Raw genomic sequence first — 22,973 nt, 5'->3', positions numbered from 1 at the left:
ATCACGTATGAAAAAGAAAAGCAATAAAGTCGCAAATACTGCCGAGACTTCATCGCAGAATGGATGGAGTTGCAAAATACAGGACCTCCAGATTTATCGAGAACTTGGACCATGAACTTTGATGGGTCCAAGAGACTAGAAGGAGAGGCGCAGGAGTAGTACTCATATCACCTGAAGGCGACAAATTAAAGTACATCCTCCGGATGACGTTCCTTAACGCATCCAACAATGAAGCAGAATATGAGGCTCTCATACACGGGATGAAGATGGCGAAAGCCTGCGGAGCAACTCGATTAAAAATCTTTGGCGACTCACAGTTGGTGGCTCAGCAAGTTATGAACCAATGTGATGCAATCAATGATAGCATGATGGCATACAAGGAGGTGTACAACGAGCTTGAAAAGTTATTCGATGGATGCGAAGTAAATCATATTAGCAGGTTGAGCAACGACGAAGCCGACGTTCTTGCAAACATCGGGTCCCAGTGCCTTCCAATCCCGCCAGGTGTATTCTGGGAAGAGATAACAGAGAGATCCACTAAGCCAACAAAGTCAAAAAAGAAGGAGAAGAAACCCTCGGGGGCTGCCAAGGAAAAGCAAGAGGACGAAGAAGAAGATCAGGACTTGGTCATGGTGATACAGATACCGTGGATGCAGCCGTACATATCATACATCATGAGGAAAGAAATACCCGATGATCCAGTTGAAGCAAGGCGAGTAATTCGACGCTCCAAAGCTTTTACGGTGGTCAAGGGAGAATTGTATAAGCGAAGTATTTCAGGCGTTTTGCAAAGGTGCGTTACACCAGAAGAAGGAAGAATAATCCTGAAGGATGTAAACGAATGTATATTTGGACACCACGCACGTAGTAGAGCTATCGCAGCCAAGGTTTTTCGGGCAGGATTCTACCGGTTGACAAAGCAATCGAGGACGCCAAGGACATAGTAAGAACTTGCGACGCATGTCAAAGGTTCGCCGCAAAACCTCACTCTCCAGCAGAGCTAGCACCAATACCATTGTCTTGGCCCTTTGCTCAATGGGGACTTGATATGGTGGGTAAGTTACACAAATCCTGGCCAGGAGGAAAGGAGTATATGCTAGTAGCTGTCGATAAGTTTACAAAGTGGATAGAAGCGAAGCCGATAAATTCACCAGATGGAGCATCCGCAGTAAAATTCGTAAAAGGCCTCGTCTTCAGATTTGGAGTGCCTCACAGCATCGTCACAGACAACGGCAGCAACTTCACATCCCATGAATTCAAAGATTATTGCGAAGAGGTGGGTATTAAGCTGAACTTTGCGTCGCTGCACATCCTCAAACCAATGGGCAAGTCGAGAAAGCCAATGGCATCATCTCGCAATGGTATTAAGAAACGCTTGTTAGGACCACTGGAAAAAGCTCGACATACCTGGCCAGAAGAACTACCAAGCGTGTTGTGGAGCATCCGAACAACACCAAACACAGCAACGCAGGAAACTCCGTTTTTCCTGGTTCATGGAGCAGAGGCAGTACTACCAATTGAGATAGAGCACAACTCTCCACGTGTCGCTGAATATGATGAAGAAACGTCGAGAAGAGTGCTAGAAGACGACGTCGACGCACTTGATGAAGCTCGAGATGAAGTATTATCTCGGGTAACCAAATATCAACAGGACTTGAAGAATTACCACAGTCGACGTTTGCGGCCAAGATCTTTTCAGGTGGGAGACCTAGTTCTTCGGCTCACGCAAAAAAGTCATGAAAAACTCGAGTCACCATGGCTTGGCCCTTACATTGTCACGGAAGTAATTGGAGGAGGAGCATACAGAATAAAGGACAAGAAGACAGGGGTGGAGGAGCCAAACCCCTGGAACGTGGCGCAACTTAGGCGTTTTTACGCCTAGAGTCAAAATATAGTCTTTGTAAAGCTTCAATGTACTGAAACGCCCGCGAGTTTTCAGACGCACTCTTTTCCTTTTTCGGGGCACCAAGTGGGGCCGGAGAAGGTTTTTAATGAGGCGGGCTCGCGGTGCTGCAATATAATAAAGATAGTGACAATATAACTTTTCTTCCTTATCGACATGACCAAAGTCTTCGCTCCGACGAATTTCAATATAGTTCATCGACAAAAGGAAAAACTTGCCTTGGTATTCAAATACCTCGTGAGTCAACAAAAATACAAAATAGTGCTCAATAAAAAGCTTGGGGGCTCATATTCGCCTTAAATATATAAATGCTTTGGTTCAAAACCTCGCAAGTATACAAATATAGTAAAGAGTCACCGAAACACTCGGGGGCTAAACAAACAGAGAAATATAATGATTGCTTTACAATATAGTCATGGATTACAAAGAAGAAATATCTACAAGAAGAAACTAACTAGTCTTGATTCAATATGTCATCAAGAGTAACCCTGTTTTCCTCAGGAGCAGCACCAAGAAAATCGGCATAATGGCCATCGGCAAAAAAGTCGGCATCCATCCGAAGTAGGTCCTCAATCATTTCTTCGGCTATAGGCGTAACCTTCGTGTTAATCCTGTCAACACCAACTCTCCGCCGTTTTACTTTTTGGTGAACCTTCTCGACAACCTGGGTAAGGTCAAGCTTCGAGTGGCAGATTTGGAGCATGATAAGAGCAAATCTGGCACCAGCTACTAGTTGAGCTTTGACAAAATCATGGATACTGCGAGCATCCTTGAACCTTTCCATCAATTCAGGAAGAGTTTTTGGTTGGACGTTGCGAGGAAACATGGAGTTGTAAACCATGGACAAGGTCTTGGTACAGAAGTCGAGGAAATCGCGAGTTTGAGAGGCGCGATCTTGAAATCTGACAATTTGGCGGGTCCTTTCCGGGGTAGCCCAAAACAAAGAACCATGGTCCAAGGAGAGATTAACAAGGAGGGTTGTCCTAGCATTCACCCTCTCCTCCTCGGCAGCAGCATCAGTAAAGGCACCTATCAAAACAAAGAAGTGGAAACCTTTAAAAAACAGTAGCATGAAGATGGAAGATATCAGAGGATGAAATAGACATACCCGACATATCTGCACTGGCTTCATCCATTAATTCGAGCATGAAATTTTCTCGAGTAGTTGCCTTTTCAGCCTCGGAAGCGGCAATTTCCTTAGCAGCCACGGCTTCGTGAGATTGTTGAAGAGCAATTTTTTCGGCTTCAGATGACTTACGAGATTGCTCCATCATCACAAGTGTTTGCTTCTTCGCATACTGAAGTTGCTGCCGAAGTTCATCCAGTTCTTGCGACAAGGTATCGTCGACAGGTGCGATCAAAGAAAAGCTCTCCTCGCACGAGAAGAAGGCGATACATTGGAAGGAGCGGAAGTTGGAGTATAGTTATCAAATATCAACTGAAATTTAGACAAGACAACATCAAATGACAGATAAGAGTTTTTCATTAATTTCTTGGAATAATTACAAGGGCACTACAGTGGAGCTAAGGAAATGAATGTCGCCAAAACAACTACTTTGGCAACAAAAGCAAAAGAAATAGAAAAGGAAACAAGGAGGCATGCAACTAGACCTCCGGCCTCGAGGAGCTAGGAGTCGAAGCTGGCTTGATCCCCAGATACGCCAAGATCTTCTTCGTGTTGGGCTTGGCTGCCTTGATCAGCGACCTCCATCTCGAATGCTCTATCTCGCTGGTGTCGCCAACCTTCATCCAATCAAGCGTCACGTTGGCTGTCGACAACCAGGGCAACAAGATTCTCGACAAGAACCTTCATATTCTCCTGACGCATCTTCAATCCCAGGTCTTCCGACGAATTGAAAAGCTTGGCAAGGGCAAGGAAAGTTGAAGGTTCCTCTTTCTTCGGGAAGAAGAAGGGGAACAACGCCGACAAACTCGCATTGGCATTGGCCACGCCTTCACGAATTTCGCGCCCATGGAACTCCAGAAGAGAAAGTGCATCAAGGAGAGGGTCATTGACGGGATTCTCCAGATCAAAATCTTGGTTTGTTTGGGCTGCCACACAAGACAAACCATTAGTCAAAAACCAAGAAACAGGAAGTACAATAGAAGGGGTTGATGATATTACTCAGCGTACGCCGACTTTGCGACTTCAGACGCTTGATGATCTCTTGTTCACGCACAGTTTGTGCAGTTTTCTGCTCATCTAAGGCAGATTCGGCATCTTTGAGCCTTCTCTGCAGTTCCTCGACACTAGCAGCTTTCACCTTGGCTTCATCAACCTCGGCCTTGGCTTTGCTAGCAGCAAGTTCAGCTTTCTTGCGAGCCGCCTCACTTTGCTCGAGTTTTTGAGCAAGCGCGTCGACACGTTCGTTGGCCTCTGAGAGTTTTTCTGTCGAGATATGAAAAAGAAAGAAAAGAAAGATCAAAAAATAGCGACAAGCAACAGGAATAGAAAGTCAGTGCAAAATAGCGAGTATAAAAGTCGTTACCTTCGGCTCTGGCGGCATATTCACGGTACCCAATAAATTGGGACCCGATGCGGAGAAGATCCTTGATCATAGGCTGTTCAGCGTGAACACAGTAAAAGAAACATTGGCATGAAAAAGAAAAAAGATGTGAAGAAACAAAATAAAGAAAATATAGATGTCGACAAACTTACATCATCTAGGAGAGGGGGCGACGAACTGCCCAACTGAGGGGCAGGATCAACAATATTTTCAATCCGTGCCCTTTTTGGTGAAGGGGCACGGGGGCTCGAAGGAGTAGATGTATCAACATTTTGCTGAGGAGGCGACGATTCCTCCCCTTCAACTGGTTTTTCTGAAATAACTAAAGTATGTGACGTGCTCGTTCGAGCAGCCACATCTAAAGTTGGTGTTTCTTCATCATCACTGTGACAAAATAGTGGCAGCATAAAAGCAAGGCAAAATAAAATTCTTCAAATAAAAAAGGAAAAGAGCAAGGAACCTACGAGCTGATGATACTCTCGATGTATGGATCATAAGCTGCTTTTCGAGGTACAGGAGCAGTTTCTTCGGGTTTCGAGGTCCCGGAATCTTCGGCATTGCTCCTTTTCCTTTTGCTCTTCGGAGAAACAGCAGGAGGAGGAGATTGTGCTGATGTTGTATCTTCAGAGGCAGCATCCTTCTCAGTAGATCCCGCAGATTTTCGAGAATCTGCGGGTTCATTCACAAAAGAGGGGGTCTCCTGGTTGACATCATCGACAACGGCTCTTTCTTCGACCTCTCCATCCTCAGGAAGAGGAGGAAGGGAAGCCATAGTAGGATGATTCTACAAAGAAATAGTGACAAAAGAGAATAAGTGAGATACCACTGCAAATAAGATACGAAGAACAGTTCAAAACAAGATAAAACTTCGAGAAGAGAAAATACCTCGGGAAGAGGATTGGAAGCACTGTATGGTTCCACTCGACAGGAGGAGGGAATAGGATCCTTCTTGCCTAATCGAGAAATTCTTCGAACCAATTTTTCCAAGTCCTTTACAGAAAGATCACTGGAGATTCTGTTGGCGTCATTTTCACCAGAATACGTCCAAAGGGGATTTTTGCGAGCCTGAAGAGGCTGCACTCTAATCCTAAGGAAGTAGGCAGTAATTTGAACACCAGATAGCTCTTTGCCTCGAGTGTTTTGAAGATGACGGATACGAGCCATGAGCGCCTCTGTCGCTTTTTTCTCTTCTTCAGAAGCTTCGGCATCCCAGGAACGGCGACGCTGAATCCTGGCACTTCCGTCGAAAGGAACTATGTTGTGCTCCACAGAATTGGCGCTTTCTTCGTGGATGTAGAGCCACTTTTTGCGCCATCCTTGGACAGAATCAGGAAACTTGACGTCGAAATAATCGACATCAGTCCGAACACAGATAACAACGCCACCTATGTTATAAGTGACGTTGTGGGAGCCATTACGGCGGAGGCAGAAAATGCGCTTCCACAGAGCCCAATTGGGAGTGATTCCGAGGAAGCATTCGCAAAGTGTGATAAAAATAGAAATGTGAAGGATGGAATTGGGAGTCAACTGGTGCAGTTGAATCCCGTAAACAAAAAGAAGGCCGCGGAGGAAATCGTGGATTGGGGTTGAAAGGCCGCGGATCAGGTGATCAACAAAACTAACCCGATACTCCATTGGAGGCTTGGGGTAGCTTTCTTCGCTAGGAAAGCGGATGGCGTCCTCCTTCGTCATGAGGCCGAGCCTCTTCAGCGTGTTGATGTCTTGATTGGAGATTTTGGATCTCTCCCACTCAAGATCCTCGGCGGCCATCTTGGATTCCGGCGTGCTGTGGCGAGTCAGACGCGTGCGCGGTGGCATCAACGGCAGTGGGCAGAGCAATGTATGTACGTACGGAAGACTGGAGAGAGTTGGGCGCAGGGGAAGTTTTGCGAAGAAGAACAGGTGAGCGGCGCAAGCGAGGGGATGAACGAAGGTTGAAGAAGGGTTTATATAAGATTCGGGTGAAGCAGTCTGCCGTTGGATGAAGAAATCGTGTGGTGAGGATGGATCCTCTAGACACAAGGGCAAAAGAGTATTTTTACTGAAATAGGCGTTACCGTACGTGCGCCAGGAAAAGCGGAGGACGTGTGTCCACTACTTGCACGACGTGTCAACGTAGTCGAAGCAATGGACCCACAGGGCAGAAAAATCACGACTATTCGAGGAGGATGAAGTAAATTTGATTAAGGGAAGTATGTCGACAAGAAAAACGGCGACAGAAAGAATTATTCAATACCTCGGGAACCTTTGGTCAAATACAAGTTTTTGCCCAAATGCTCGGGGGCTACTTCAGAAAAAAGTAAATTTTCGAGTATGACAAATATAGAAATTGCGGGAGCCTACAACCAAGCACAAGTCCTTGGCTGTAGCCTCGGGGGCTACTCCCATCGGGAGCGCTGTTCGCGCACCCGAGAGATAAAAAAAAAAAAAAAGAGAAAAGAGAGAAGAAGAAAGAGATCATATTGGGAAGTAATGAAAATATAGCGACAAGGTGGACTAAAATGTTGAGCCTACAACCAAGCACAAGTTCTTGGTTGTAGCCTCGGGGGCTACTCCCATCGGGAACGCTGTTCGCGTGCCCGATGAAATTAACAAAAATAGAAAAACAAGAGAGTATATTTCGAGTTATAATTAACTCTACATATACTCCCATCGGGAGAACAATATAAGTCATATATGACTCGATAAAATGTGCCATTCCAACAGCCGGAAAAGCACTCGACAATATATTCTCAGAACGCCGAAGTTGCGATCAATTTCTGAATGCCGCAAAATTTGCGAAGGTAAGACCCCAGATCCGTTCTGCTGGGCGTGGCATCGCCAAAGACTGCGCTCTGCTACTTTTATCCGTATCAACAGATACGAAGAAAAATCCTAACGGACGCGTTAGGTACCCGATAAATTTGACTGGGACTCGACAGAATGGTAAGACCTTAAGCGGCACCTGTCGACGTTTACACCAGTATCCCGAGATCATGTCCGGGGACGTGATTTTGAAGTAGGTTTTTGCGGATTGCCACTAGAGCAGTTAACTAGTACCTGATCCGTCAGATGAACTAGCCCCAATTACCAGTATCCCTGTACAATATAGAATTTTATGTGAAGAAATATAAAAGGTTAAAGCTTTCGAGTAAAAATAAACAATGGAGATTTTCCCTGACTCTACGATTCAAGCAAAATCTCGGGGGCTACTGACATAGGCATCCCAAATGGGCCTGCCGAAGATGGTACCCGGGGTTTACTGGAGGCCCAATACCCGAAGAATAAGAAGATTCGGGAGCCCAAGATTTACTAAGGAAAGATAGAGTTGTAATAGAAATTGTTGTTTGTAATCTGGCGGGACGAGTTAGAAACCGTCCCGGACTCTGTAAACTTGTATAGCACGAATCCCTCGGCTTCACCTCATATATAAGGGGGAGTCGAGGGACAAAAGAATCAATCGAATCATTGTCTGCAAACCCTAGTTTTCATAGTCGTCGAGTACTTTTCGGCTGAAACCTTCGAGATCTACTTACCCTCTACTTCTAACTAAACCCTAGCCTACAATCCATAGGCATTGACAAGTTAATCCCTTGTCAGTATGATAGTGGGCGTCAACAATCATTTTCAGTGCTGCCTGCTTGCATGTGTGATAGTTAGAGAAGAGACTGTAGAGTCATTTGAGGCCTTGTTTTGTGCCAGTGTTTTTTTGAGTTTTGAGGGGGGTTTTGAGGGGTGTTTTGGGTGAAAACAACAACCACCCAAAACACTACCTAAAACACTACAAAACCCCTTTCACCTAAAACACTTGTCAAAACACTTGTTTGGCCGGCTGGTTTTACAAACTAGTGTATTCAAGTTTGGTCAACATAAATGGATAAAAAGACGATCTTTTTAGACAATTTAAACTAGAATTGTGTCACAAATAAGGTTTCAGCTCAGTTCCAACAGAAAATATCTTCAGGCACTGAAGCTAAAGACTTGCTAAACAATAAATTATTCAGTATTATTTCAGCTCAGTTCTAACAGTAAATATCTTCAGGCATGGTCTCTGACAACTTCAAGCAGAGCAAAAGGGCAGCATGAACATAAGTTTTCTCTGAGACGTTCTCATCCATACGTACCCTGCAGCAATCAACAAGTTGAGAGAAAATGACACCGAGTTGCATATTTAAACGTCACAAGAATTGCAGTCAAAATGAAACTGTAATTGGTAACTGGGCATAAAGTGAATGTAGTTAGAAAAACGAATAGCCTCAAGACAATTGTTAATATGCAGTGGCAGTGTCAGATATCTTGATAAGAAAAAACTTTATCCAATTAAATGTGTAGAATCCAACCAGGTTAGAATGATTTGGTGTCTGGTTCCAACCATCTAAGACATCCTACTGCCAGTTTTGTACCCACCTAGTTTTGGTGTATACATTCTATCTTTCACGGCTCATAAGTAATTGGGAGTTGTTAATAAGCCAAACGGTGCTATAGCTAGTTTTGGTGTATACAAAAGGGAAAATATTTTTTGTTCTTTCTGAATCTTTCGAGAAACAGGGCACCACAATGTGATAGTGTACCAATTTGAATATATACAGATAGACTGTAACACTTGGAGCGAAGATCAATAGCAGTGAAAATATTCATGTTTCCTAAAAACTTTATCACTATGTTTTACCTTCAGTTTGCCATTGTGTATGTAGGCGTACACCATCAGTTAAGACCAAAGAAAATTATTGATCGAAGGTCATGGCAACAATACTTCATGGTTCATTCTACAAATTACACGGAAATAACAGATAGCAGGTGTGTTTTGTAACAAATCAATAACAGGGACACGATTTTTGTGTATATAAAACTTATTAGCTAGAAACCTAGATGAAATCATAATGCCATGATATAAACCAACAAACCCCATTTTGTTAAACGAAAACATATTGAAGGCGCAAAGAGGGGGCTGCAAACCTGCAACCGAAAGCATATGAAAAAAATCAGTACCTCTAAAACTGGGGTGCTTTCTTCATCTCGCTTGTACTCATCAGATCCATTCTCATGGTCCATCACCTCTTAATAAGTTTCCTCCAAAGCTTCAGCCATGTTAGTATCTGCAAAGTTAGCCTCTGGTGTTACGATGAGCGGCCCGTACGTGGTGTTTAGTAACCCGGCTCCGACGATGTTGGTGATCTCCTACTCGTCCTCGTTGATGCCACCGGCATGTCATCGTTGTTGGATATTTTGGTGATCTAGGCTGCTCTCCTAGGTCAGATTTTTTTTGGGTTGCTACAGTAGGACGGTGCTACAGTAGGGCGGTGCTACAGTAAATGGCCACCTATCCTTATGTGTTGTCTTGATCGGAGACATCGATTTTGATCCAACGGTGCTGGTTCCCCTAGTGCATAGTGCTAAACATATATAAAGGGGTCAAATGACCCTAGAAGAGTGGAGAACACACGGCTGCTCTCAGTTCTCTCTCTCACTCTCTCTCACACAAATTAAGCCACCGATCAGGCTAGCACTAAAGCACTGGGAAGAATCAAGCACAAGTTGCTCCATTTTGGTGTGAGCAATTAAACAAGAGGAGACATGGCATCATCTTCAGATCAAGGTATTTCTGATCTTATTCTTTTGTGGCTCTAACTAGAGCTAGTTGATCCTGCTGGATCCAACAATCGTCGATGCCGATCTTGGCCCAGAGCTCCTTCCCCACGTTGATGACCTCCTACACGTTCTCGCTGACGCCCAGGGGAATCTCATCAGCGCCATTGCGTCCCAGGGCAACACACAAACTGCACTGGCTCCACCACCGAGCCGGCATGTCATCGTCGATATCTTTGAACCTACTACTGAATACTACCTAGACATCAAGCAAAGAAAAAAAAAATGTCTGAACAGGTATGTAAATACAGATACTGATATAAACAACTATGTGCTACATTTCATATGGATAAACAAGTACTACCTATAGTATAGATCGAGGGAGTAGAAGAAGAAAAATGTAAACTAGGTGTTGATGCTGAAACGATTTCTTTTCCTGCTGAAACGATTAACAGCAAGAGCAAGTGCGTGCATGATACTGTCTGTTTTGGGTTTTGCACGCTGTTTACCCCTATCTACATGTGCTCAGCTCAGTCAATCCGAACTCATACTAGAGGCACACGAAGTCATACTTGGTCTATCAGTTTGAATCAAGAAAAGATCCTAAATCCATCCGTTTGAATCAAGAACCCTAGAGGCCTAACACTAACATCTGCAACCTAGGACTAGATCAAGAGAAGGGATGAGGCAGGAGACATACCTGAGAGAAGCCCAGACTTCGACGGAGATGGGGAGCTGCGCAAGGATCTGCAAATCGACGGTGGTGAGCTTCGATGGAGTCAGGGAAGGGAGGGAGGCGCCGGGGCGGAGGAAAGCCTCGACAAACGTCGGGGACGGAGGAATGAATTGACTTCAGGGCATAGGAAGGCGTAGCCATCGGCGGCGGGGAGGAGTGTCGGTGGCGGCAGCGTGGCGGAGCTTTGGTGGCGGCGGCGGGGAAGAGCGGAGCTGCGAGCCGTCTCACCCGATCAAAACGCGAGGGGGGCGGAGCGTTTTGATTCCACGCCGGCCCGACGTGTTTTGGGGTGTTTCTTGGGCCCTAACCCGGCCGAAACCGGCCTGCCGAACGATCCAAGAGCGTTTTGGAGTGTCTTGAAGTGTTTTAACCGGGCCCAGATTTTACACCCCAAAACACTACAAACCCTCTTATAAAACACTTGCACCGAACAAGGCCTGAGTGGGCTTTCAACATGTTCCTGAAGGCAATGCATGGGAAGCACCCCCAAACCATTCTGACAGGTACTTGCATAGTATTTTGACAAATTCATCAACGAAGCGATGAACAAACTTGTTGTGTATATGTGTTCACTGACTTACATGGTATTCTGCTTTTTTCAGATATGTGCCGTCAAATGGAGATAGCCATAGCAAACGTGTACCTACCTTAGGATTATGACGTACCCCATCGATAAAACATTCGGTACTTATGAAACCATCTTAAACCTAGACGCCATATGTTTTGTCCAAGCATTCCTCTATAAGCACCCACCCCTAGGATTATGACGTACCCCATCGATAAAACATTCGGTACTTATGAAACCATCTTAAACCTAGACGCCATATGTTTTGTCCAAGCATTCCTCTATAAGCACCCACCCCTAGGGTAATGCCATACATTCGACACCTAGTCTGACTAATTTGGCATTTGAATTGATCTACAAGTACCTACACCGATGAAAGCCACACCTACATTATAATTATATCGGTACCTCGGAAGTTTACCAACACGCATCGCCAGGGCCACCGGCTCCAGGCTCTATCGGTAGGGTTGAAAACGGAACGGAAACGGACGGAAATATGTCTTATCGTTTTTGTTTTCACCTATCTTGACGGAATCGAAAACGAAATCGGAAACCCCGGAAACGAATATGGAAACGAAAATCACCGGAAATAAATATGGAGCGGATACGTTACGAAAATGAATATTTGTCACAATAAAATGGTGGCATATTACCTTGGTATGTATAACGAAAAGGCACATATAACGAAATAGACAATAAAACAAGGAATATCACTCAACTTCAACAAGCGGCGATTCAACATAAAGTACTACGTAATAGACATAGTTTAACACTTAGACAAGCGCAAGTTCACATAAATATTTTTGCGTCGACACTAAACATGTTCGTGGGCAGTCGCTTTGCCGCCTGATCGCTCGTCTTGTAGGAAGATGCCTGTAGGAAGATGCCGTGATCGCTACGATCGCTTGGGAGTTGGGACTAGATCTTGTGGTATCATCCCAAACAGAGATGAGTCGTCGGGACTGTGGGCGGCTGTCTATAATTAGTAGGTGGCACCTAGTTTCATGTGTAAATGTAGGCCTACCAAGAACATGGGCCTCTCTAGGTTACATTTGCGGAAACTTTTCATATTTGTTTATCCGGAATTTCCTTTGCCGTTTTCGTTTCCGTCGGAAACAGCTCCCTCGTTTTCATTTTCGTTTCCTCTTCCGTTTCCTTTCGTTTTCCGCAAAATGCCATTTCCTTTTCCCTTTTTTGCTCTCCATTTCCTTTTTCTTCGAAAACGGACGGAAAGTTATTCCCTTTCATTTTCAACCCTATCTATCGGTGAAGCAGACCCGTCATGCGCCGGTACCTACCTTAGGATTATCGGTACCTATTATAATGCGGCCCATGGTACAAACTTAAGTCCATCGGTACCTATTATAGGATCTATCGAAGAAATCGAACATCTGTACGCCGGTACCTACCTTAGGATCATGTCGTACCCCGCCGACAAAACATTCGGTGCCTAAATTTTTATGTCTTCAATAATTATGTCGGTGGGGTACTCCCAGATTGCTCCTTCTTTTTAATGCTAACGGTAAATCGAATATATCTAAACGTTGTTTGCCATGTATATCGGATATGGGACCTACCGGTTTACGTAAAACAACACCTTAATTGAATTGTGTGGTGTAACCCGCTGAGAAATCATTCGGTACCTAGACGCCATATCCTTTGTCCGTGAATTGGTCTACAAGCACCTACCCCCAGATGTCGTCGTACCCCCCGCTGACAGGTCTCAATCGGCAACTAGACATACTATTTTGGTAAAAGTACCAATCTACCAGTACCTACACCTATTGAAGCAGCACCTTCTTTGTATTTCTATCGGTACCTTGGATATATTCTAACCCACCTCATCAGGTCCATCGGCTCCAGGCACCGTCGATGAGTCACATGGGTACCTACCTATTACAAATGCGTCACATGGTTCAAACTTAATGCTATCGGTACCTATTGTAGGATCTATCAAGGAAACCGAGGCTAGAAAAACTTGATCGGTGTTTGAATTTGACTACAAGCACCTGCACCAATGGAAGCCGCACCTTCTTTATAATTCTATCGGTACATCGGATGTTTTCCAACGCACCTATCGCTTCGGCACCTATCGTGGTGTTTAGTTTTATCTACAAGTACCTATGCTAGTATCAGCCGTACCTTCTAGAAAAAATTTAAAGGTACCTCAGAGATTTTCCAACGCGACCTAGCGGGGGGTAATCGGTACTAGGTTCTTTCGACGAAAAAGAACCGTCGTACACCGGTACCTACCTTAGGATTATGACCTAGCGCGGTTTTGTCCAAGCATTGCTCTATAAGCACCTACCCCTAGGGTAATGCCATACCCCGGTTGATAGGTCTCAATTGGCACCTAGACGCACTATTTCTGTAAAAGTACCAATCTACCAGTACCTGCACCTATTGAAGCAGCACCTTCATTGTATTTCTATCGGTACCTTGGATATATTCTAACGCACTTCATGAGGTCCACCGACTCCGGGCTCCATCGATGAGTCACATGGGTACCTACCTTAGGGGTATCGGTATCTATTACAAATGCGTCACACGGTTCAAACTTAATGCTATCGGTACCTATTGTAGGATCTATCAAGGAAACCGAGGCTAGAAAAACTTAATCGGTGTTTGAATTTGACTACAAGCACCTGCACCAATGGAAGCCGTACCTTCTTTATAATTCTATCGGTACCTCGGATGTTTTCCAACGCACATAACGTTCGGCACCTACCGTGGTGTTTAGTTTTATCTACAAGTACCTATGCCAATATCAGCCGTACCTTCTAGAAAACATTTAAAGGAACCTCAGAGATTTTCCAACGCGACCTAGCGGGGGGGGGGGGGGGGTAATCGGTACTAGGTTCTATCGACGAAAAAGAACCGTCGTACACCGGTACCTACCTTAGGATTATGACGTACCCCATCGATAAAACATTCGGTACTCAGGAAACCATCGTAAACCTAGACGCCATATGTGTTGTCCAAGCGTTGCTCTATAAGCACCTACCCCTAGGGTAATGCCATACCCTGGCTGATATGTCATTCGGCACCTAGACGCACTATTTTGGTGAAAGTACCAATCTACCAGTACATACACCTATTGAAGCAGCACCTTCATTGTATTTCTATCGGTACCTTGGATATATTATAACGCACCTCATCAGGTCCACCGGCTCCAGGCACCGTCGATGAGTCACATGGGTACCTACCTTAGGGTTATCGGTATCTATTAGAAATGCTGTCACATGGTTCAAACTTAATGCTATCGGTACCTATTGTAGGATCTATCAAGGAACCGAGGCTAGAAAAACTTAATCGGTGTTTGAATTTGACTACAAGCACCTGCACCAATGGAAGCCGCACCTTCTTTATAATTCTATCGGTACATCAGATGTTTTCCAACGCACCTATCGCTTCGGCACCTATCGTGGTGTTTAGTTTTATCTACAAGTACCTATGCTAGTATCAGCCGTACCTTCTAGAAAATATTTAAAGGTACCTCAGAGATTTTCCAACGCGACCTAGCGGGGGGGTAATCGGTACTAGGTTCTTTCGACGAAAAAGAACCGTCGTACACCGGTACCTACCTTAGGATTATGACGTACCCCATCGATAAAACATTCGGTACTCAGGAAACCATCGTAAACCTAGACGCCATATGTTTTGTCCAAGCATTGCTCTATAAGCACCTACCCCTAGGGTAATGCCATACCCCGGCTGATAGGTCTCAATCGGCAAACAGTGTGTTTCGTCTCGTTTTCACCGTTAACATGCATCGTTGAGTTCTATGCTGGCATCTGGTTTTACAGTACCATACAGGTCTCCATTCTGAATTGTCTTTTAAACAGGAGACAAAACCAAATTATGTAACATAAACTATGACTAGCAGAGACACCGTCCACTGGACATTGAGATTAAATGGTTCTGGTTAAAAAATGCATCATTACCATCTATATAACATGACCTTTGCTGGATGTTTAAAGAAGGAACTGACAGCAAAATCTCGCAAGCTAAAAGGCATGTATCATGTTGTCTGACTAAAATCTGCATTACCCAAGCTAACAAACTTGTCTCTGCAAAGATACAACAGAAAGTCTGGATTCAAGGTCCGAGTGAAAAATGCAACCTTTCAATCTGCATTATAAAATAGAAAAAATCATACACTTCAACCATTAGTCGCTCTTACAATCTGGTACATGGCAGCCTGCCAAAAAGCAAAATCATCCTTGAAACAGATTAGCCCTACACGACATTCCTAGACTAAATCAGATCTGACACTACTATAATTCTTACCCAAAAATAAGAATCACATCTGAATGAACTTAGCGAGGACGCAGCCAATCCAAACTACGACCAGGGTAATCGCAATGATCCTGGACGTCTTTTTGGCGGCGCAGAACCCCTTGTACGCCGATCTTGCCTCAGCTACACCTGCTCTTATGTCGGCTATGCCCTCGTTCATCTCGCGGAGATGGTTAAGCACCTCCACCAAGCTGTCTGATGATGGTAACGCCACAACAGGTGCAGACTCAATCTGGGTTTCGAAGACGCCAGATGGAACTGCTGCCATTATCCTCGAAGACCTCAGGTCCTCAATATATGTGTCCTTCCATATGAAGAAACCTGCATGGCGAAAATTCCTGCAAAACAATGAACAGATATCAGGACAACTCAATCATACCACCTATCTGGCTACAACAGTGTATATATTCCATATATAAAATAAACAGCAACACACTGCATAATTTGGATGGTGCTACAACTCCCCCAAAGAAAGGATGGCACTGGTCACCTAAATTGGTTGGACATGTCTCCGCATTACTGATACAATTGGATGCGAATCTAATGTATAATTGGATGGAAAATAAAATCCCAATACGGCCCATACATGCCGTTTGTTAGATGAGATGTGTACACCACCTACTTAATGAAACATGGAGCATTTTCCAACTTATATCATGATTGGATAATCGAAAACTATTTTAGTGCTTTTAAAAAAATATAATGAACACCATGTTGTTGGTGCCCCTGCCAAACATCTCCGAAACATCCATAGTGAGCGCTACCTAGGGCCCCCAATTCAGCTAGTGAACGGTGAAAAACCGCTATGAACAAGAATCCTTCCTAACTAATATGACATAACAAGATCTCTGGGAATAGCTCCAGTGGTCATCTTGGAGACCATAGAACTCCAATGATTACGCCGTGGCTATAGATAGATGAAAATACAAAAACAAAAAAAAATATGCATGAATATTTGATATACAAAATACTACGCTACAAATACTGATTACACGAATGAACTGACTATATGCTCAAACTGGAAAATAAATCGCGGGGGAAAGGCCATGCCATTACATGTCTGACAAGAACAAGGCATGAACTTACGCTCAGGTTCCTGCAGCACTTGAAGAACTCCTTTCCAGCGTTCTTGCCGTTCTCGCACACTCCCCATGTCAATGGCGAAGCACCGCACCGTGGGCAGGGCAACATTGGAAGACCCCTTCCAGAGGACTCGTCCTGCGAACTCCCCGCGTTGTTCCCCTTGCTGGCCATGAACACGGACGCCGATTGAAGCTTTTGCCTGCCAGGTAACATGAAACGACAGGCAAATCAGAAATGACTGGAGAGGGGCAAATCAGTATGTCTGCTAGGGGAATTCGCAAATAGCATGCATGAGATACTTTTTATCTTGCGCTCGAAATCTAGCGCGGTGCTTGCTCTTCTTTCACGGCGACTTTCTGTCGCCCACTCCTGCAGCGGGAACGTGGCACCGCCGGCGTGTGGACTGGGCAGTGGTTCTTGGCAAGTCGAGGGGTGGAGGCGTGGAGAAGAGGCAGTAGGGGAAGCTCTGGGATTCAGGCGGTGAGAGACACGGAACGGTACAAAAAAACCGTCGATGCAGGGGAGCTGGGGCGCTCCACCGGCCGCCGGGAAGAGCCAAACTCGATCTGCAGGGATCGGGAGGAGGGTGGAAGGTCGGGGCAGCACTGCAGAGGGCGCCGCCGGTCGCCGCCAGTCGCTGGCGGGTGCCGGAACGGGCAGGGTCGGGGGAGGGGGACGGGTGGTTCTCGCTTTGCAGGGAAGAGACAAACTGGAAGTGCCGGGATTTGGGGAGTGTGGAGGTCGGGGCAGCGCTGCCGCCGGACGCCGCCGGTCGCCGGAGCGGGCAGGGTCAGGGGAATCGAACGATGTGCAGGGATTGGGGGAGGACCGAGGATGGAGGTCGGGGCAGAGGAGAGAAAATGGCACGATGCCTGTAGCGATATTCGTTTCCAGGCATAAACTGCCAAACCCAACGGGTCTTACACAAACGGACAAGCCCAACGGCTCCTCTCTCAGACCTGACTCGTATACTGCCCGGGCCAGCACAGCCTGCAGTGCATCGAACCACTAAAAGGTAATAAGGCTGTTTGGAAAAGAAAATAGCAACAGTTAGCACGGATCTTGGCACGGAAGTGGACGACAATGATAGCATGCACTGCAGTTTGGTTACATACGAAAACTTTTCTCTCTCTCTCTCTCTCTCTCTCTCTCTCTCTCTCTCTATATATATATATATATATATATATATATATATATATATATATATATATATATATATATATATATATATATATATATATATATATATATATATATATATATATATATATATATATATATATATATATATATATATATATATATATAAAGGCCACACCCGATTAGGGTTGTTGAGCTATTGCACAATATCTGTTTTACATGGCTGGCTATTTATAGCACCGCCGGCGGCGCTGTAGCAGTATCGGCGACCTTCTGTAGCAAGGCGGACAGTCGTTTGTAGCAGGGCGGATGGCCGTTTGTAGCAGCGGGCGAGAATTGCAGGACCACGATGGCGTCGGGCTGGAGATCCATCGCCGGCGGCGGCCGCCACGAGCGACACGCGGGTTGGTGGTGATGCCACACATGGAGCAGGGGTGGCGAAGATGGAAAGGCCGGCCACGATTTCGAGGGGATTTGGGGAAGAGACACAGGCGGGTAGATCCGACGAGCGCCGGCGGGACAGGGATCCGGCGAATTTTGGTAGAGCACCACGGTGGTGAAGGGATTTGAGGAAGAGACCATGGCCATGGCATGTGAGAGGGACGGGAGACACAGAGGAGAACGGGCAAGGCGGAAAGAGATAAGGGTGAGACCGTCTCCATCATGTGTGGGCCCTGCAGGGACGCGTGTCGCGCCAGGAAGCCGGAGGATGGGATGGCGTGGATCGTCCGGGAGAACAACAGCGTTTCCCAAAATTAAAGCTGAGTTAAGCAAAACCACGCATCCACATCCCACCATGCTCGCAGCCCTATTGCTAGGTAATGTGTTGGCATTTTGCGCGTACGTCGCAGTCTTCCTGGTGCGTGACCAAGTCTTTTAGTGCGTGTGTGTCGTTAATCGTCCCTTTCGTTTCGACCTCTCGTACTTATGTCTCGTCTGGGACTGATTCAACGAAATCTAGTCTTTCTCGAATAAAAAAGTTATCTGGCTAGTCTGCAACTATTAAGTAGATACATTTGCTGTAAGAATGTCTTGTTAAGAGATCCTTAAGAATTATTCAAGCAGGGTTGAGAGCGCCCAGAAAATGAAGCATGTACCCAACTGGTCAACACGTTGGTTGGCTTCCTCTCCTACGAAATACTCAATAAATGATCATCAACGATGTATATTGTTCAAATTCTACACGTAAGTGACTTGACTTGATGTATATTCCGACTTGGAACGACCTATGAAAAATCTACCATATGTATACGGATACACACATCAGATAGCTACCTAGACCAGGAAAATATGTGCCATGACAGTTATACCAACTGCATAATGCAGGTAGCTGTTTATTTAGAATATATAGACTTAGCAAGGAAGAGATCAACGTACGAAGTACATTGACTATATGACTGAAACTTGTGCTAGCTGCAGGATATTACGTTCACACATTCAGTGGATCATATCCGTCAGTACACTTCGTGCCTTTTACCAGTTAAAACAAACTTTGGGAAATCCAAATATTACATTTTCGTGCAGTTTTGACTAACATATAGTCTGGCCGGAGACATTACTGTTTTTGTTTTACTATTACATGGGCATTACCCAGGCTGAACCAGGGACAAGCGGATCACAATTCACAACCAGCGGTGGATTTACCGTCCTAGAACCCTCGGAACGTGCCTGGTCGACACCGCCGATTACAGCAACTTCATTACCTAATTATATTTCATATGTTCTGATTTTCCATCCAGCCATGATTACTAGACCAGGGCCTAAACCGGAAAAATCATCAGGCCAGTAAGAAAGGATCGAGGTACGGTCCTCGTCCTGCAGGCTCTAGCATCTTAATCCCATGCATGGAACTGTTTATTAATTGATTGATATTGGGCATCTCCGAGCTTTACTTTTTGATCAGTCCATCTTTTCTTGTCCTCCAAAAGATTTATGCATGTTGCACTTTCTCTAGACATGCACTTTCTCAGGAAAAATCTACCACATATATGCGCTTACCGGCATATATTGCGCCATGACAGTTATACCAACATCATACTGCAGGTAGTTGTTTATTTAGAACATGTAGCCTTGTAGACCAAGCAAGGTAGAGAACGGCGTATATAGTACATACATTGACTATTTGACTGAATTAAAGATTTGTGCTAACTGCAGGATATTACGTTGACACATTCAATGGATTCATTGGTACACTTGGTGCCTTTTACCAATTAAAAAAAACTATGGGGAATCCAAATAGTACATTTTGGTGATGTTTTCACTAATATTTTTTTTTCATATATATATAGTCTGGGTGGAGACATAACTTTATTTTTTTTACTATCATTGGCATTAGCCAGCCTGAACCAGCGACATGCAGATCACAACCATATGCAAAAAAAAAATATTAGCTCCGTTTTGAAACTTAGCTATCTAAAACGGCTTATATTCGAGAACGGACGCAGAAGAATATTTTCCCTAGCTTGTCATGTTCACGGAGTTGAATCGCAATAAAAAGCATCTTAATGCATGTTCAAATAGTTAGCTCTCTAATATTTTTTACTACCTCCGTACCCTGTTCATAAGGGTTACATGTAGTTTTAGAAAAGACCATAAATTGTGTCTACAAAATATAGTGGCATAATTTTTGTGACATATAATTGATATTTCATTGACTAAAGTATGGTCTTACTTTTTGTTAAATGACGTGTAGTCCTTATAAACCGGTACGGAGTGAGTAATCCAGCCAACTGGGTCAACTTGAACATTCCATGACACTGGCACATAACTAATGAGTTACAAATATTCCGTAAATAGAGTAAAATACGCAATATTTTTTCACGAGATGTCATGATCGTTGCAATTAATTAGATGCAATATCTACGATTTCTCCGTGCCTATAAGAAGCGGACTTTTTCCAGGCTTTCGGCCATCGAAAGCTCAAAGTTGTTCAAGAGACACATAGTTGAGAGAATGAGTGACTCGTTATCTTCAAAGAACAGGGCGCAAGGTGAGCTAGTTAACATAGCATATTGCATGCATGCTAGGCAGGGACTAACTGACTTATATCTTCTGACTCGCGATATTTGTGCAGCGGGAAGTTTTAAGTCTGCGCCTTCACAGGGAATTAACGATGGCCGTAAACCGTATGTTCCAGCAAAACATGATGCTGGGAATCATGCATCGTCTGGTTAGGCCCGTCTCCATCTAATCGAATATATCGTGTCTAATCCCGTTCATTTCCTTATTATATTTGATTTGTTCGGGCAGTGAGCTCTGTTAGCAAACTCAAACATTGATATTTCATATGTTCTGATTTTCCATCCAGGTATAAGTGCTAGACCCGTGCATAAATTGGAAAATCTTGAGTCCACTAAGAAAGGTACGAACCATCATCTCACATGCATGTGTGCATGCAATGTTTAAAGAAGGCATCTTCTTGTGTTAATAAAATAGTGAGATCGAGCAGCTACTGATCGCTCAGTGCATGCACAAGTGTCGACATCGGCCTTACTTTTTGGTCATGGCTTTCTTTCCTTGTCCTCTAAAAGATTTCTCATGCACTTTCTCTGGACTCTCTAAAGATCGTGACGATGAAACAAACAATGGACTCTCTAAAGTTTATTCTTGTCTCTTGTGTTTCGCATGCGTGCAGAAGCTAAAGCTAATGCGCTGCCAGCAGGTCAAGGTAATACCACACCATCGGCGCATGCATCAAGCAGCAAACCGCAAAAACAAGTCAACCTAGGTATACGAACTATATAACTAGGCACTATAGTGCGTTTCTTTGCAAAGTGGTATATTTCTTTGCATATATTGTGCGTTTGGCGCCGCAGCGAAACCTGACATGCCTAAATTATATTTGTCAGGCAAGGGGGGCTCCAAATACTTCTAAACGGTGAATATATATTGAGGTCAAAGAATAAAACAAATATATCAGTTTTCTCCTACGAACTGATGCAGAAGAACGGCTTGAACATTCTGTTGACATGCTTTGTCTCTGGTATCAGTATGCAAGTAGTTAAGAGGTGCAAAAGAATTATGTACTGCATGATTAGTTCTAAACTAGTAGTTTGTACAAGTTTGTAGTACTTGCTTTGGTGAATTTCTACACCGTTCCTAGTTCGTAAAGTATGTTGGTATTGTAATGAACTCGAATGTATAAATAAATTGAGGTTGTTGAGATTGTACGGGCCCGGGAAAAAATTAAAATGGGGTTTGTCGACTTCATTCGACTCGTGAAGTCCGTATGAATCGATTGTATTTTGCATGAAAATTTCTTCGAGTAGTAGTACACAAAAACTCCTAGCATAGCGTTGAGTTATTTTTGTTTCAAAAAACGTAAAGCTTGCCGGGGTTAACCTCAACCCCCTCCTCGAACTGTCAAAATCCGATGAGACGTATTATGTGGGAGGATGCCCCAGCAAGCCTAGAAGGGCACAAAGACTTCCAACTACAGGACATGCCTCGAAACTATCAACGTTGTGCCTGGTCTGCTCCACTAAACCTTTTTGCACACCATGCTTGTAGCAACATACGCATGCCGCCATAAGTCAAAATCTGTAAAGTGTTCTCATATGGCCTAGACACCTGCAATCCACAACCCATGCCAGCCAAGGTACATCCATGTCGTGAGGTCACGGACATGACGAGAGTGTCTACAAACTAGAGCCAAGGCGAGTGTATCCAACGTGTGCGCCAATTGATGGCCAAATCTCCAAGAACAACGCCTCCGGTGAGGAAGTGATATCGATGGCGATGTGGTTGTATGGTGCGACAAAATAGATGTAAGTTTCCACCCGGAGAACTTGGGAACAAGGTATGGAGGTGATCTAAACTCCTCGACGAGGCCACCAAGGAGTGAACGGTTCCGGAGGGTGCTGCCGCCATCGGCACCAACAATAGTGTAGATGGCCCTTCACCGGAGAACGAAAAATACCATATATGAATGAACACAAAAGAACAAAGCCACAACAATATGATCCTAGATTTTCCTACATTGGTGCCACTGTGGGACTTGGTTGGCCCGCCGCCCCACCCGTAGAGGCCACCACATATGCCATGCATCTCAGCCAGCATGAGCCAACCAGGACGATAGCCACAACAAGCTAGGCACTGGCCCAAACGGTAAGTACCGACAGGTCGTGGGATGAGTGACAAGGGATTAACTTATCAATGCCTACAAGTTGTAGACTA

The 22,973-nt window shown here is 44.6% G+C and overlaps 2 protein-coding genes and 1 long non-coding RNA gene across 4 annotated transcripts; 1 reads left to right on the top strand and 2 right to left on the bottom strand.

Moving 5' to 3' along the window:
• Positions 1-8,233: 8,233 nt before the first annotated feature.
• On the bottom strand, positions 8,234-11,148 carry LOC127344809 (uncharacterized). Its single transcript, XR_007878253.2, has 3 exons — positions 10,676-11,148; positions 9,379-10,234; positions 8,234-8,514 (listed from the first exon to the last, which is right to left on the bottom strand). It is a non-coding gene; the product is annotated as an uncharacterized lncRNA (long non-coding RNA).
• A 4,238-nt stretch (positions 11,149-15,386) lies between these two features.
• LOC127329224 (uncharacterized) lies at positions 15,387-18,170 on the bottom strand. Its single transcript, XM_051355762.1, has 4 exons — positions 18,039-18,170; positions 16,958-17,666; positions 16,662-16,850; positions 15,387-15,913 (listed from the first exon to the last, which is right to left on the bottom strand). Exons 1-4 carry the CDS (start codon positions 18,168-18,170, stop codon positions 15,858-15,860), a joined length of 1,086 nt encoding a protein of 361 aa, XP_051211722.1. The 3' UTR covers positions 15,387-15,857.
• A 2,487-nt stretch (positions 18,171-20,657) lies between these two features.
• Positions 20,658-22,000, top strand: LOC127331665 (uncharacterized). Of its 2 annotated transcripts, none has more exons than XM_051357931.2 (5): positions 20,658-20,787; positions 20,872-20,967; positions 21,106-21,159; positions 21,460-21,525; positions 21,647-22,000. In XM_051357931.2, the coding sequence occupies exons 1-5, from the start codon at positions 20,751-20,753 to the stop codon at positions 21,670-21,672; spliced, it is 279 nt and encodes a 92-aa protein (XP_051213891.1). In that variant the 5' UTR covers positions 20,658-20,750; the 3' UTR covers positions 21,673-22,000. The 2 variants fall into 2 exon arrangements, with proteins under 2 accessions (XP_051213891.1, XP_051213828.1); XM_051357868.2 differs by having other exon boundaries at positions 21,433-21,525; positions 21,647-21,997.
• The last annotated feature ends 973 nt before the right edge of the window (positions 22,001-22,973 follow it).

Source organism: Lolium perenne, chromosome 1 (genome assembly GCF_019359855.2).
Source record: "Lolium perenne isolate Kyuss_39 chromosome 1, Kyuss_2.0, whole genome shotgun sequence".
In the NCBI taxonomy this organism is placed as follows: domain Eukaryota; kingdom Viridiplantae; phylum Streptophyta; class Magnoliopsida; order Poales; family Poaceae; genus Lolium; species Lolium perenne.
Note: the sequence above shows the minus strand (reverse complement) of the source record. Positions and strands in the feature narration are given on the sequence as shown.

Bases quoted from the DNA above. Each gene is read 5' to 3' on its own strand.
- LOC127329224 (XM_051355762.1), bottom strand. From the start codon at position 18,170: ATGGATCTCCAGCCCGACGCCATCGTGGTCCTGCAATTCTCGCCCGCT. The intron at 17,667-18,038 runs GTGCTATAAATA...ATTACCTTTTAG, and splicing joins CTGCTACAGCGCCGCCGGCG to TGGTTCGATGCACTGCAGGC. The intron at 16,851-16,957 runs GTATCTCATGCA...GGCAGGCAAAAG, and splicing joins TTTCGAGCGCAAGATAAAAA to CTTCAATCGGCGTCCGTGTT.
- LOC127331665 (XM_051357868.2), top strand. From the start codon at position 20,751: ATGAGTGACTCGTTATCTTCAAAGAACAGGGCGCAAG. The intron at 20,968-21,105 runs GTTAGGCCCGTC...TTTTCCATCCAG, and splicing joins TGGGAATCATGCATCGTCTG to GTATAAGTGCTAGACCCGTG. The intron at 21,160-21,432 runs GTACGAACCATC...GCATGCGTGCAG, and splicing joins TCTTGAGTCCACTAAGAAAG to AAGCTAAAGCTAATGCGCTG.